At 38.4% G+C, this 16,249-nt stretch overlaps 1 protein-coding gene across 2 annotated transcripts in view; it reads right to left on the bottom strand.

Moving 5' to 3' along the window:
• Positions 1-16,249, bottom strand: part of SLCO2B1 (solute carrier organic anion transporter family member 2B1) — a 136,569-nt gene that overhangs the window by 53,960 nt on the left and 66,360 nt on the right. For both annotated transcript variants that reach the window (XM_063432359.1, XM_063432366.1), the window contains 2 exons: positions 11,371-11,469; positions 5,121-5,251 (listed from right to left, as the gene is read on the bottom strand). In XM_063432359.1, coding sequence (XP_063288429.1) covers positions 5,121-5,251; positions 11,371-11,469 — 230 coding nt within the window. The remainder of the gene's footprint in view (positions 1-5,120; positions 5,252-11,370; positions 11,470-16,249) is intronic.

Here is a 16,249-nt window from a genome sequence, read left to right as displayed (position 1 = left end):
AAGGTTTCAAGGGATGCAAGAATTGCAAAGCTTGCTCACAGGTCAATACAGATAAAGCTATGTCATATACCAGTTCCACCACGGGGAAGGAGTTTCACATTAAGTCGGGGATTGGCTGCCGCTCGGACTTTGTGGTCTATTTGCTTCAGTGTCCGTGTGGCAGTCAGTATGTGGGACGCACTAAGAGGTGCTTAAAAGTGAGGCTTCTTGAACATATTAACAACATCAAGAAAAAACTTGAGACCCACTCTGTTCCTCTCCATTGCAACAATTGCCCACAATTCTTTTTAAAAGGTTTACGGTGCATGGGGATGGAACAAATTCAACCACACTGGAGAGGGGGGAACAGGGAGAAGCGTTTGGCCAAAAGAGAGTCCTATTGGATTCATAGACTGGGCACCCTTACACCAAGGGGAATGAATGTAGATATGGATATCATTTGTTTTTTGGATTAACTGAGTTAAAGAGAGAGATATATATATTCTCTTTTTATATAGATAAGCTATTTCTGAGATTTGAGCACACTAGTCTTACGATTAAGCAAGGGAAATAAATTATGTTGAACACTATATGCACATGCAATTATGGATTGCGATTAGGCACGAGAAACAAACTATGTTAAACACAACATGCAAATGCAAATATGGATATGTCATTTTAAAATGAAAAATTTAAAATTATAGCTATATATTCACATTAATCATTGGTTTAAAAGGTATTTTAAGAATTCACAAACTATTAATTACTAATGGTATATGATATAAAATAAATTTGCGATATATAACTTTAGAATTATATTTGTATGCACACTTGGATAGGAAGTCGTTGCATTCATTTTTTCATATTTTTCCGTTTCTATTTCAAGTTATAGAGGATATATTAATGTTCTTATTAGTATTATGGGTACTTTGTATGCAATGTATAACAGCCCTCTCGTTTAGATTCTCAAGCACCATCAAGTAATAAATGGACTTATCTCTTTTTATGATGGAACGCACGGCCATGTTATTTTTCCCGAGTGTGGAACGCATACGGGTCACGTGACCGGAACGTAACGCGTGACGTATGCGGAAGTGATAGGAAAATTACACGAGGAGGAATTGGAATCTCCGGCAAGAATCTACACCTGAAGAAAATACCGGGCAACGAATGAATTTCAGAGGAAAGAAGACACCCACTATTCCACCAATGACTTGGAGGGACTAGCCCTATATAAGATTTTATGTGTTAGCGTTTTTTAGGATGCCATTGTCAGCCATTGTACATGTTACTGCTGGTTTTATTGAAAAGGTCCCTGAGGAAGTCCTTTTGTACAAGGACGAAACGCGTAGGACCGGTGACCTGTTTTATCTTTATCTTTATATTTGTTTTTATTTATTTTGTACACCTCCTGATTTTATGAGTGAATAAATTGCCTTGGAAGGATTCTTTTGGTCGGAGTTTGTTTGAATCATCTTGCTGACCCTGACACCCCATTGGCTACCACTCGAGGAGGAATACTGATCGACACCCCCCATCTACATCGTGGGGCGGCACCTTTAAAACGCTAAACCATTTGGAATTTGTGAGTGCATATATACCAGTACACTACCTTTGAGTATCAAACAATATTTGCACTATGTTTTATCCTCTATTCTAGGTACATCAGCAGAATCCCTAAAATATCCTATCATTTACACTATTCTACTAAACGGTTATTAACTGGGAAATAACCTTGGGAGCTGTGTACCCAGAAGTTAAGTTTTTTTCAATCACTTTGTTTCACGGGTGATTTTGTTTGAATTAGAGTTTTGGAATCAGCCTGACCTGGAGGTTTTGAAACAACCTCGATGCCAAAAAAGTCCAGATTATTAGGCTGGAGAATGTTGAATCTGACAGCATGGATCAGGGCACCAATGGAAGAGGAGAAATAATCTGACTTGTTCACTGCAAAATCACATGTAGTCTGAATAAGTAAGGTGGTTGCTGAGTTTTTACTACGAGTGTTCACTGCCACAATAGGGGACACAATGAAAGGTACCGCGTAGTGAATGTGAGGTTTCTAGATTGGGAATTGGAATCCATGTTTCTACGGTGGGGAGTATTGCTACATCCAACTCTCCTAAGAAAGAATTGCCTTAGTACCAATGTATTTTTTAACGTCTTTAACTCACTCCAGGGGTTATAGTGCCAGGACTCTCCTTATGTCCCCTCCCATTGTAAATAGTAAAAACACTTTTGAATGGTTTTACTTCTTACTTGGGGTCCACTAGGTTCAACTCCATGCCTCTTCTACTAGCAGCAGAAACATACATTAGCTCAACTCCATGCCTCTTCTACTAGCACCAGAAATGTCCATTAGCTCAACTCCATGCCTCTTCTACTAGCAGCAGAAATGTCCATTAGCTCAACTCCATGCCTCTTCTACTAGCACCAGAAATGTACATTAGCTCAACTCCATGCCTCTTCTACTAGCACGAGAAACATCCTTTAACTCAACTCCATGCCTCTTCTGTTAGCACCAGAAATGTACATTAGCTCAACTCCATGCCTCTTCTACTAGCACGAGAAACATCCTTTAACTCAACTCCATGCCTCTTCTGCTAGCACCAGAAATGTCCATTAGCTCAACTCCATGCCTCTTCTACTAGCACCAGAAATGTCCATTAGCTCAACTCCATGCCTCTTCTACTAGCACCAGAAATGTACATTAGCTCAACTCCATGCCTATTCTACTAGCACGAGAAAAATCCTTTAACTCAACTCCATGCCTCTTATACTAGCACCAGAAATGTCCATTAGCTCAACTCCATGCCTCTTCCACTAGCACCAGAAATGTACATTAGCTCAACTCCATGCCTCTTCTACTAGCACCAGAAATGTACATTAGCTCAACTCCATGCCTCTTATACTAGCACCAGAAATGTCAATTAGCTCAACTCCATGCCTCTTATACTAGCACCAGAAATGTCCATTAGCTCAACTCCATGCCTCTTCTACTAGCACCAGAAATGTACATTAGCTCAACTCCATGCCTCTTCTGCTAGCACCAGAAATGTACATTAGCTCAACTCCATGCCTCTTCTACTAGCACCAGAAATGTCCATTAGCTCAACTCCATGCCTCTTCTACTAGCACCAGAAATGTACATTAGCTCAACTCCATGCCTATTCTACTAGCACGAGAAAAATCCTTTAACTCAACTCCATGCCTCTTCTGCTAGCACCAGAAATGTCAATTAGCTCAACTCCATGCCTCTTATACTAGCACCAGAAATGTCCATTAGCTATAGTTGTTATGGTTCTTGCAGTGTTAGTTTAATATTTTCTGTGCAAATTAACATTGCTGGGTTAAAAAATGAATGGTTAAGATCCACAACTCGCAAAATTATCGACATTGAGTAGAAACCCTTCACATATGCAATCTCTCTTTAGCATAGGCTCAGTGCTTACAGTCCCAAGTCTTGTAACAAAAAAAGATCACGTACTGTATATGTAAAATTAATTAATATAGTACATTATATAAAAGCCAGAGAAAAAAGTTACGTACTTACGCATTATTCAAAATCCCTGGGCATATTTATATAAATGAAGGTTTTACGTTTCACTTCAATGGCCGTTAGATGTAAGCTCCCCTGCCACGTCAAGGCAGACTTAGTTGGGTCCTACACTAACAATTCACCTTGCTTCTTTCAGCTTCAGGCAAAACAAAATCTCTAATGAGACAGAGAGGGGTATTTTTATAAACCCCTACATGCTTATTAACCCTTAATAGGGAACACATGGGGCCGGTGGCATCATTGTAACAATTACAATTACACAAAATTAACCTTCACCTTAAGGCAAAATAAGTATGTAGGGGTTTAAAAAAATACCCTCTTTGTCTCATTAGATTTTTTTTTGCTGAAAGAAGCAAGGTGAATTGTTAGTGTAGGACCCACCTAAGAGGTTTACCTTGACGTGGCCGGTGGGCTTACATGAATAGCCATTGGAGTGGAATTTAAAACCCCCATGTATCTAAATATGCATAGAGATATTGCATTATATATTTTATAATTTTCCAGATTAGCATTGCTTTGCATCTGTATGTCTAAATACAGTTTTGCATGTTGTTCATTAATCTAAATGTTCTATATCTCCCGTGGATAATTTTTAAATATAAATATAACTGTATCTCTAACTCTGAATTATTTATTATGAGTTTGCACGCTATTTTGTTTTTAACTTCTCTATGACGCATTTGCCTTCTCAAAGAGTTTCTGCAATATCCTCTTCACATCTCGATGACATATAGACAAGTAAACACATTTAGAATCTTTCTCTGAATTGTCAAGACTATGGGTAATGCTATGCTGCAATAGCAGAAACACAACAATCAGCTATATTAGCTTGGATTATTTTGACCAAAAATCTTTGCAAATTAGCTTTTTGATTCATTACAATTCCAAGTTTAGAGATTGCACCAACAAAAGATCTTTCTACAAATGGTTAGAACAAATATCAGTGTATTTTAAGCAGAGCATTGTAATGCAAATTAATTTAAAAAAACGCAAGTAATTTGTTTATTTATATGGCTGGGATTAGGTGGAGAAGATGAAGTAATATGAAGGTAGTACAAAGGATTCTCCTGTCCGCTGCTTACACCATTACTGCTAACTCACTTTTGCAGGACTTCTTGTGGTGGCTCTGTTCCTTTGGAACTGCCTGGCTACCCCCCATAAGACTCCTAGTGTTCAATCATTAAGAAGTCCCTACAAAACCCATCTCTTCTGAAAAGTATATGGCCTCCCAGACTGACTTCTATTTCACAAACCTGTCGCTTGCTCCCTCCTAAAGGACCACACTCCACTGTCACCTCCCAGTTCTGCTATTTTTTCGACTTGTTGTTGGATTGCTATTGTGTTCTTATAACCTACCTCCTCTAAACTGGAAGATTGTTGGTCCTCATCAACCTGTTGTTCCTGTAACATTTTGTAATAATCTCATCTATCGTTAAGTTTCCCACTTTTTCTAATATTGTAAAGAGCAGCGGAATAATTTGGTGCTATATAAATGGTGATAATAATGCTAATAATAATAATAATAATAAACTAGTGTTATCACGTGTGAACATGTTATGTCATAGCAGATTTATGTTCTTACCTCTTTTGACATTTCTTTTGGAAAGAAAAAATATGGTATAGATGATATTGCCACAATGCTAGCAGCTACTATGAAGCCAAGCCACCAAGCTCCAATCCAACGTGGATCTTTTGGGGTCAGAAGGATCTCATCTGTAAAGAAATATTAACATTGAAAACAATGGTCAGAAATAATTTACTGCCCTCCATCAAATAAAATGCTAGAGAAAGGTCAGTAAGGGTTAAAGGTAGTACACGTTCACCATTTCATATTACACATGAGACAGAATTATGTGGGAGTTAGAGATGGTAGACCTTCATCATTATATACACAGTATTAAACAAGGCAACATCTGACCACTAGAGAAACAGCCAAGGCCCACAATGTGATATCTACCTTAAAAGAGTAGCATTATGGTCCCCATGGGTATTTGTCAGTTATCTCCTAGAACCACTGAGGGTAAACCTTAGTGAGTGATCAGATTGACTCCCCATGTTAGTGAATTACGTTTATGTACTCCATAACCAGAGTGCTTTACATTCCATGAATGTCTCTATACATCTCCATAGCTATTTACAACAAATTATAATTTAATCAAAGGCCCACTCTAAGCACCATAACTAATTAACGTTGCTGAAGTGGTTATGATACAAGTACACTGTCTCTGGAGCCTTTCAATTTTATCATAGTACAAAACCCCTCCATGGCCTGTCAATCAGCCAGCCGGAATACCCATCATCGGCTTTGAGCAACTTTAGCATCTGGCGTCAGCACACACACAGCATGCACAGTGCTAACCACAGATGCCTTGGTCAGTCTATCTATCTATCTATCTATCTGTCTGTCTATCTGTCTGTGTGTCTTTCTGTCTGTCTGATAATCTACTCTATTTAGCTATCTAATAATTAAATTAATATGTCTGCCTTTGTTTTTAGTGAATACGCTAAGAACTTTAGTTTGAACTAGTTTACCATGAGTTTATGAGTTTTAACCTGCCAGGGGAAACCCAATTGCATTTCAGGGTAATGATATTAATGATTTAGTAAATAACATCACAATCAAGTTCAGACAAGGCAAAGGCAGGTCAAAAATTGCAGATGAAGAGGACATATAACACAGTAAGGGTTTTCTCTACAAAGTATCTGCTCTGAATAGTGGAGCAAGGTGCCTGCTGCTTCCACTGGTTTTCATGGTGACTTTTAGTACTTCAGACCAGTGTTCCCCAACCCAGTCGTCAGGACCACCAACAGTCCAGGATTTATGTATTTCCCTGTTTTATTCCAATGGAGATACTGACAAAACCTGGACTGTTGGTGGCCCCTGAGGACTGGTTTGGGGAACACTGATCTGGACGACATTCTACATTTCTCCTCTTCTCTGTATGCTCTCTCTGTGCTGACTACCAGAAGCAAAGGACAGCGCTTATAACAAAGACTGACAGGAAGTTAAGATGGAATCGCCCAGTTGTTGGGTAAGAAGTGCATTTTTGTGTTTCACAAATACATTTGTTAAATACAGAAATTTCTTAATATTACAAATTCTGGGAAGCGACAGTTCTCCTTCCAGCCTGCTGAAACCCTTGCCAATTTTGAGAAAAATGGCATTAGTAACACTTTCCTGACATTCAATGAGACAGCTGGAAGGGTTTCCTGCTCACTCACCATAAATGAGTGTCCAAACTGATAGTGAGTGCTTCTCATGGACAATTATTTGTTTCAGTGCAACTCTCCGAGAAGCATTCTATTGACAGATTGAGGTGACTGCATGCACCATAGGTTTACCGGAAGATCATGAGTGTTAATGATCGTCGTAGGTGAATCAGAGCTGCATTGCAATTGTGTAAATGCTGGTTTATAGGGAAGTCATTTTTGGTTTAAACAGTAAAAACAGGGAATATTGTATTTTTAAAGCTGGAATTTTCCTTTTATTATTTTCAGTTCAACCTGCTGACCTCAGAGTTCTGGCAAAAAAAAATTATTATAAAAAAACCACTCGCAGTGAAGTTTCAGTGTTGAGCCCAGAATATATATTATTAATTTTAATTTAGCTCATACAGGATATTCACTAATTTAGGGGGTTACTGTAGGAAAGAGGATTGGTCGAACAACCACAGCTTGTGCATCCTTTAAGATATGGAGAACACTGTGTCTGTATGTGGGACCATGGTTATTCTATATATTATATTATAGATATGACTTTCTTTCACTGGATGTCTCAGTATTAACAGCTCCAACAACAAACAGCAGAGTGGTAAAATAAGTACATTATAGAAATATAGTATCTAGAGCAGTGATCGAAACATAGAGAGATCAAATTATTTTCAATAATACACTTTCTTAATTATATGGTTAAAGATATCTTGTATTACTTTTGGAAATATACACCGAACAACTGTTTTTACACTGCAATGCATTTAGTTTATCTATTTTGCTCTCTATGTTGTGTTAAAGGACATACATTTGTGTTTTTAACCTCTTTGTATATTTTCATGTTATCGCATTAGTAACAATCTGGAATACCCGCTCACAGTTATTTAATAAACAGGGAATTGTTGAAAATTGGAATTACAATTGTTAAGTAAAAGTAGAAGAAATATTCCAAATCAGATATTGTTTCAGTTTACCTACTATGGCCTAATATGTTCTATTCCCTTGTCAATACCATCCCTCCCAACCATCACAAAATTGGTAGGACAGTCCAGATTTTAAGGTCCTGTCCTGCCATCCGAACTTTGCTCATTGGTGGTTCAGCTTTTGGGGACACCAGGGAACATTAGTCATGCTCATGCTAATGCTCATGCTAAGCTAAAGGCATTGAAACCTTTCTAAGCAGGTCTTTTGTCAACTTACCCCTTTTGGTTGCCCCAATGATGTGATTTGCATCACTGACCCACCAACTTATACCCCATCCACGGGCATCCCCAACAATTCCTTCTACGGTGAATACCCTTGAGAATGATAAAGCAGATCTGTCATTTTGGGGTTTATCCACCTAACACTTCCAAATTGGATTGCAAAATGTAGAGCAGAATAGCGGACTAGGAAAAATTCCTCCAATTCAGTAAAACGTTGGTTATTTTAGACTGAATTTAATTCATCTTTATTTGTTTGTCCTGATCAACCTCTTGCTGGAAATGTTATTTATTTTCAGAATTTGTTCTGTTTAACCCCAAAGGTTGGAGGCAATTGTACCAGTTCTGATCACAACAAAACGTGGAATTTTTGTAGACATCCCAGGGTATTCAATACGGGGTATGTCTAGTCTTTTTAGTAGCTAATTAGTCACTAACCCTGGCTGAAATTAGCGTTCATATTTGTTTTTTGCATGACTCACATTTAAACTGCCATTTCATCGATGATATCATCAGTATTATATGTTTTATAGACAACAGTACCTTCCATGTCCAGGTTTTATGGAGTTTTGGAAAGTTACAGGGTCAAATATAAGACTTGCCCATTTCAGTTTTTGCACATTAAAATGGCTGCCCAGGAATGAGAAAGACCCTAATCATGACATACCATTTGAAAAAGTAGACAACTCAGGGTATTCAAAATGGGGTATGTCCAGTCTTTTTTAGTAGTCATTAAAGGGTCACAAACACCAACAAAAGTTGGCGTTCATATTTGTTACATGCATTTTTTACACAAGCTGCATTTTCCTTGATGATATTGTCGTCATACATTTTACTGTTTTGAAACACTCCTACTTGTGTTCAGCTATGGCTCCAGAGTATAACAGTATCCCTATGTATAGATTTTATGGTGTCTTGGAAAGTTACAGGGTTTAATATAGGGCTTACAAAATAAATTCTACGGACTTTCTGCCTGGGTTGTCAGGCAGGTCCATCAAACTGTAATTAACACAATTACATAATTATGTAAAACGATTACATAAATATGCATGTATAATTTAAACAATATATATTTAAATTCTATGTGTAAATGTATGTAGTTATTTTGAAGTAAGTTATTGATTTTCTAACAAGACCTTGAGTGCTGGCTTTTCTATCAAGGGTTATCTACAGTGCAGCTGCAACATTTCTCGTAGAGGCCGCAGTGTAGGACGATCTACATTTGTATGTGTGTATATACATATCACTTTGTAAGTGAAATAATTGCGTTCAATAATTCAATGTAAAAAACAAATCAATAATCGTGTCGACGTTTCAGTCCACCAACTTACTTTTTTCAAGACAAGGAAAAACCACCAATATAAAGATTTAAATGAGACTGACAAACATAAGGAGAGATTGTGATGTAAAACCTTACCACCAAAACATGTAGCATGATGTAAAACGTGTAGCTCATCCTTCTTGTGCTCATAAAGGGAGGATTGGCTTTTTCAACTCCCGAACACTATATCATCTCATATTCCCATAGAATTTGTAGCCTTGCTTTCCTACTAAAAATGATAAATACCTGGTGCTCCAATAACACAATCTTGTTTATTTAAGAAAATCCAAAATATAAACATTTCAGTTCATGACATGAACTTTTATCAGGCCAACATGTTGATACACCACTGCAGCAGCCTGCTATTGTAGCCATGAGATCATAATGACATCATGATTACATGGCCCGGGAGGTCCAGATTTGCCTGAGTTGGCAGTCCCCTCGAGGTAGATCGCCCCTGGGTAGGTAAGTACCCGGAGCGGCAGGGGCTCAAAACCGTTATCCGGCAGAGAACACCATAATGGCATTAAGGGGTTTATAGGATGGCTTTTATTTCTGGTTGTCTTCTCCTGCTGTGTAACTTGATTGATGCCTACGGTCAACCATTACTATGAGAATAGGAGGAGGACCCAAAACACTCCAGAACTTTGGAATTAAAAGCTAATTATTAAAAGAATGCCTTTATGATAAAATAGAGGATTGAGAAACCAATCATGCTTGGCCATAGGAAAACAATTAAAAATGGGAAAGGAGAAGAGAAAATGATGTGGGAGCTGTAGCGGTACTTACCCTTTCCAGGGGCTGGCCAGGGTCCTCTGTTCGAGCCGCGCGCGGTCCTGCTGCTGCACGAGCCGCGTGCGGCTCATCCAATGGCTGTATCAGGAAGGCAGGCAGTGACCGCGAGAAGCGGTCACGTGCCCCGGCTGACTCTAAGAGCACGCCACGGGTCTCGATCGCGCTCTTAAAGGGACAGTGGGAGTCTAAATTTGCAAAGGTCTCCCATTGGCCCCTGTCATGCCACACTCTCCATACACTTACCTTTTGGGGGCGTGGATATGACAGGGGCCAATCAAAATAGATGCTTAGGTATATATACTCACCTTCTTCCCTTAGTTCCTTGCCCTATCGTGGTTTCTGTTTCAGTTCCCTTTAGCGCTTGTTGTGTTCAGTTGTGTTCCTTCGTATTGACCTTGGCTTTGTTTCTGACTACGTTATCTCTTTATCCTTATCTGTTCTGTTTGCCGACTTGCTGTTTACTGTGTACCAGACCCCGGCTAGTCCTAGTTTACGCTGTCTCTTTGTGCCCTTGACCTCGGGTCGTTCCTGACTCTGTCTCCTCTCATATACGTCAAGTCCCGCCATTCTAAGGTCCGGTAGACGTATCTCTCCTCTGTCTCGTCTTCTGTTGAATTGAATCCTGCGATTTGGGGTATATTACCGTTACAGGAGCTTGGAGAGAAACGGTGTATCTAACCATATTACTTTATTTTTTTTATTTGTTCTGTTAGGGATGAGTCCTGCTTTAAGTTTGGGATACCAAGAATGCCATCCAGGATTATTTCTCTAGCATCTTAATTTTTGGAAATAAATAAATCTACCCAAATGGTGACATAAGTGCTACATTAAATGTGTCAAATTAGGTTTTAGGCTTATTTTTTTATTATTTTGAGGGGGTTATGGGTACAGTACAGTAGGGGTTACTCAAAATGGTGCTTAATGACAATTATTAATATATTTACTTTACTTAAAATAGTTATTTAAATAGCTAATTAACCATTCTATGCATTATAGAATTTTGTGTAAAATGTATTTCTTTTTCTCTAATATACAGCATTGTGTAAAGGTCATGCTTGCTGACCCACATGGACATGCTGTGTTGGGAAGCTTGCTGAGTGATAATAGAGGCTTTGTGAGGAAGCAGAAGGCAGTTATGCTTCCTGCAGCGTTGTTTCCCTTAACAGTAAGCCACCTTGTCACATTGATTGTATTTTCCGAATGTCAGCAGATCCTGTTCCATGGCCGAGGAGCTGCGTTTATTGTAAGCTGACTAAACCAGCAATGGCAGAGGACATTACAAAGAGTACAGAGGGCCAACTTACCAGCAGAAATCTTATCAATGTCAACGTAATAACGCAGCATGGCAGATCCTAGAATGAATGCAACGCTGGGACCAAATAAAGTCACCGCAAACAGGATCCCTGTAATATAAATCAGATAAATCATTAAAGTGATATTCCAAAAGTGACATTGACAATATATCCATTACTGGATTCATATAATATAAATCAGACAAATCATAAAAGTGATATTCGAAAAGTGACTCTGACAATGTATCCAAAACTGGAACCCTATTAAACCAAGTGGAGAGCAGAGGTCCCCTAGCTGTGTGCTACAAGGATCCATGTAGAACCCACACCCCAGCTCTTTCCCCTTTATACACCAGAAAAGAAAAAGAGGAAGTAATAGCAAACTCATTAGTTGGAAAAAAATAATCATTTGCACTGTTGCCATCATGTAACAGTATAGCTGTATCCTATTAGCACTTGTGTCAAACTGGATTTCCAATAAAAGTCCATTGATTTGCAGATTCTCAGTTTTTGTTTGCTGTAGATTATTAATTTATTATTATTGTTATTTATTTTTTTATTATTATTATTTTCCTCACGTGGTCTATTTATATGGTTAAACATATGTCACATATGTGTTTCAACCTCTTGTTCACTGCATTAAAAATAGGACTCAATTTCAAATTCTGGTTCTAGCTTACAAATCTCTACATAACGCTGCTCCTACCTACCTATCCACCCTACCTATGTCCCGTTCAGGCGTCTACGCTCTGCAGAAGACCTGAGTCTATCCACTGTTCGTACTAGCACCTCTGACTTGCCCAAGGCTACACCATTCTTTTGGAACTCCCTTCCCTTCACCCAGTCTCCATTCTTTCAAAAAATCAATTAAACTGTTAAAAGCTTTCTGGCCATTCACCTTGGTTTCTCTCCTGCAACTGTCATCACTAAAAAGTATTTTAGAAACCTAGGTTTCTACCCTACCCTTACCTCTTGTGAAACTTTACCCCACTAACCCCACTAACTCTAGAATGTAAGCTCAGGTCCGTCTATACTCTCTGCTCCTGTGCGTCCAACTCGTCCGATTCAAATTCCTGTCTATTGTGCAATCGGCAGATAATGTTGGTGCTTTGCAAATATTAATAATAATAATAATAATCAAACAGAACTAATCTAACTTACATTGATCATACGTGAGAGAGAGGCTTGGATGGATGTACCCAATACCCCATTTTAAAAACATATAACTCTTTGCATTGGACATTGTTCAAGGATCACTTAATCTAAGAAAATGAAATTATAAATCTATTACTTATTTTACTGTGTTTATCTTCACCTGATTTCTGGGTTATAATAATAACTAGGCAGCACTATAACATAATACTATATTTACAGCACCGCTTTACTTTCTATGCTGCAATGACTGAAAGGTTTTTTGTTTTTTTAACTGCTGGTGTGCATGCAACAAGCAAAGTGATTGGTTATAGGATTGTTATTTAACTTTAAAGGTACACTATAGACACCTAAACCATTTTATCTTATTGAAGTGGTATGGGTGCAATGTCCCTGCACTCCCTCCCTTAGTCCTGCATCTAAAACATTGCAGTACCATGGCTGTCTCTAGTGGCTGTTTACCCGACAGCCACTCGAGGCGCGTCCTGGAGTTTGACTCTCTGAAACAACACTGGACATCCTCATGAGAACATCTAGTGTGAAAAAACAATGCTTTCCTATAGCGAAGGCCTGATGTGCGCATGCATTAGGTCCCGCCTATCAGCTGACGTTGGAGAAGTCATAGCACAGCACTGTGCCGAGGGACATCGTCGTAGAAATTGGGTAAGTGAATAAAGTTTTTTTTTTATCTTTTACATTGCCAAGGAGTAGGCGCTGTGGCAGAGGAACACGTTCCCGTATGTGGATAGAAAAAGACAAGGCGACCTGATAGTGTAATATGTCAACTCTTAGTGTGACAGTATGTGAATAATAATGATGTTGCACTCACATGTAACAGAGCTATGACCAGCTCTAGTGTATATCACACACACTGGTACAATCCCCACTTATGGGATATAGTGAGGGACGTTCACAGCAGATGGGTGTCAATAAAATATTAAAAGTGAATACAATTAATAAGAATTATACTCACAAGAGTAGAGCAGGCTCACTGCTCTATGATGATAGCGTTGGTAGTATGATCCCCAATAAGCATTGACATATTGCAGGTTGCCTTGTCTTTTTCTATCCACATACGGAGACTAAAGACACTCAGATCTACCACATCCCCCAAGCATAAAGAACCTAACAGCTGCATCTACCTTCTGATAAAAAACATTTTTATATGTGAAAATTTGTATTCTTGGGACGAGACTATGAATTTTCTGTTAAATTATATAATTGCTGTTTCTCTTAGCAGTAAAGTTTGGTATTCCACATTTATTTCAGCAAAGCATAAATGAGTATTGATAAGAAAGTATTGATAAGATGAAGTAGTATTGATAAGAAAATTGGATTAAAAATACCAAATATGAGCTTATACCAAAACCAAATAAGAATTTGAAATGAATGATGTTCGGCTTGCATCTTGTACTGTTCCTCTAGCAGTGTGACCTCCAGTAATTGCTAATCAGATCAGTCTCTGAAGGTAGCTTTCCTGGTAGCTCCAATCAGGAGACACTTGTTAGGAAGCATTCAACTGAGCTAAAGTGTAATATTTTGCAATAACATGCACTTTTTCACAACACATATCAATCTCAGTGATATATTATTAATTGTTTCATTAAGTGCTAAGTGGATATACAAAAGAAAACGCTCAAAGGGAAAATTAAATATATACCGATCCTTCCAACCAATTTTTGATTTTCCCAAAGCATATAGAAAAGAGATATAGCACTGGAAATTATTGTGTAGTAATTGTAATGACATTTTACAATAAAACAATTAAATAAAAAATAAAAAAAACACTCACAGGCACAAAGCGCAATAAATATTGAGCAATAAGCATGGCCAGGAGTCCAGTTTAATAACATAGAAAAATCTACTTTACTGTCTCCTGAAGCTACACCTCTGGTTCCAGTAGAGCTCCTGACATCCATAAATTGCGTATTTATAATTATTTATTCATTAATAAAATATTTTACCAGGAATGATACATTGAGATGTCTCCCATTTTCAAGTATGTCCTTGGCCAACAAACATTGCAATGTTACAATATAGTACAGTATAATATTACAAATACAAAGTAATATGAAAATATACAGTCTAATATTAAAAATACAAAGTAATCCTAAATTATACATATAAGTTAAAGGATCACGATAGGGTCAGGAACCAGCATGAGCCAGCATGATTCAAACACAGCCCTGGCCAATCAGCATCTCCTCATAGAGATTAATTGAATCAATGAATCTCTATGAGGAAAGTTCAGTGTCTGCATGCAGAGGGAGGAGATACTGAATCACAGGATGCTGTGCACAGTGCTGCCCTGTGCTCTGCTGACAGCAGATCTGAGTGGATGGAGGCATATTAGGCCTCCATCAACTCCGAAGTCCCAGAAAATACAGTGTTTACATGAGAAAGGCTGCAGGGAGCTATTGTTCTCACCTGAACAACCTCATTAAGCTGAAGTTGTTCAGGTGACTATAGTGTCCCTTCAACACAGAACAGGTAAGAAATATACTCAACCATGATTACAGGCGCAATCTGTACTGAGATATGTTGACATATTACATCTCAATTCATCAATGAACATACAAAACCACAAGGCTAAGTCTCTGGTGGAATGAGAAAATGTCTCAATTAATTCCAAGTTATAGCAAACAAAGATAGCTATTTACAAGACACAGTGAGCAAACACTAACATAAACATTAAATGTGCAATCCAGACAAAGCAGTTCTCTGGTGGTGAACATGTTGTGGTCATTTGCTTTAAATGTGGGATTAGCAGAAAACTTAGCACTGGATCACGTGAACAGAGTTACATGAAACATCATTACACAACAATCTTAACCGCGTCTTATACGCTGATTCCGCACTTTAACAGAGTCACAATAAGGCAATTGTTAGAAATAGGGCAAAAGTCTGAAAATATATGAAGGACATGCCTGATCTTGATAAATGTATGATGTAGTTTGTGTACGCACACCATAACCCATCCAATTAGCATTGTTCTATGACAATCGTTGATGTTCTGATATGGTTCATATTATAAAGGTATGAGGTACCATCTCCATAGAGATGTGTGCTGAATACTCAATGTGGATTTTAAATAAATGATGAAAAGGAAGGCACATTTTTCAATATTTGGGCTGTTTTAAAAAGGGCTTACCAAAAAACAGCCTGCAAAAGCAAATCAGGAAGTAACAGGACTGGGTGTCTGATTGACAGCCAGGGGAGTGTAATATGGTTAATTTATAAAAGGCTAATTTCTATTGAAATCTGCATTTTCTTCCAAAATGAAAAAAGAAGACACTCTTCAACAAGCTAAACTGATTTAGGGATCACAAGAGTCCCGTAACCCCTTAAGGACCAAACTTCTGGAATAAAAGGGAATCATGATATGTCACACATGTCATGTGTCCTTAAGGGGTTAAAGGCAGTTGGGCATTGTCTAAGTGAGGTGCTAATCCTAATTAGTTGGACATAATATAATTATTTTCTAACTCAAAGTGTATGTACAGCAGGGCCGGACTGGGAATTAAAAGCAGCCGTGTAAAAAAATATTTACCAGCCCCATAATGCGTCGCGACCTGGGGTCTGCTGGGATATGGGGCTGTAGTAGGGTATTGGAGCAGTGGTGCAATGTGTGAGGGGTGCAGTGTGTGTGTGTATGGGGGGGGGGGGGCTGTTAATGTGTGTGTATGGGGGCTGTGTATGTGTGTGGGGGGCAATGTGTGCATGGGGGCAGTGTGTAAAT

Source organism: Pelobates fuscus, chromosome 1 (genome assembly GCF_036172605.1).
Source record: "Pelobates fuscus isolate aPelFus1 chromosome 1, aPelFus1.pri, whole genome shotgun sequence".
Lineage (NCBI taxonomy): Eukaryota > Metazoa > Chordata > Amphibia > Anura > Pelobatidae > Pelobates > Pelobates fuscus.
The sequence above is the reverse complement of the archived record's forward strand: the minus strand, read 5'-3'. Positions and strand labels throughout refer to the sequence as shown.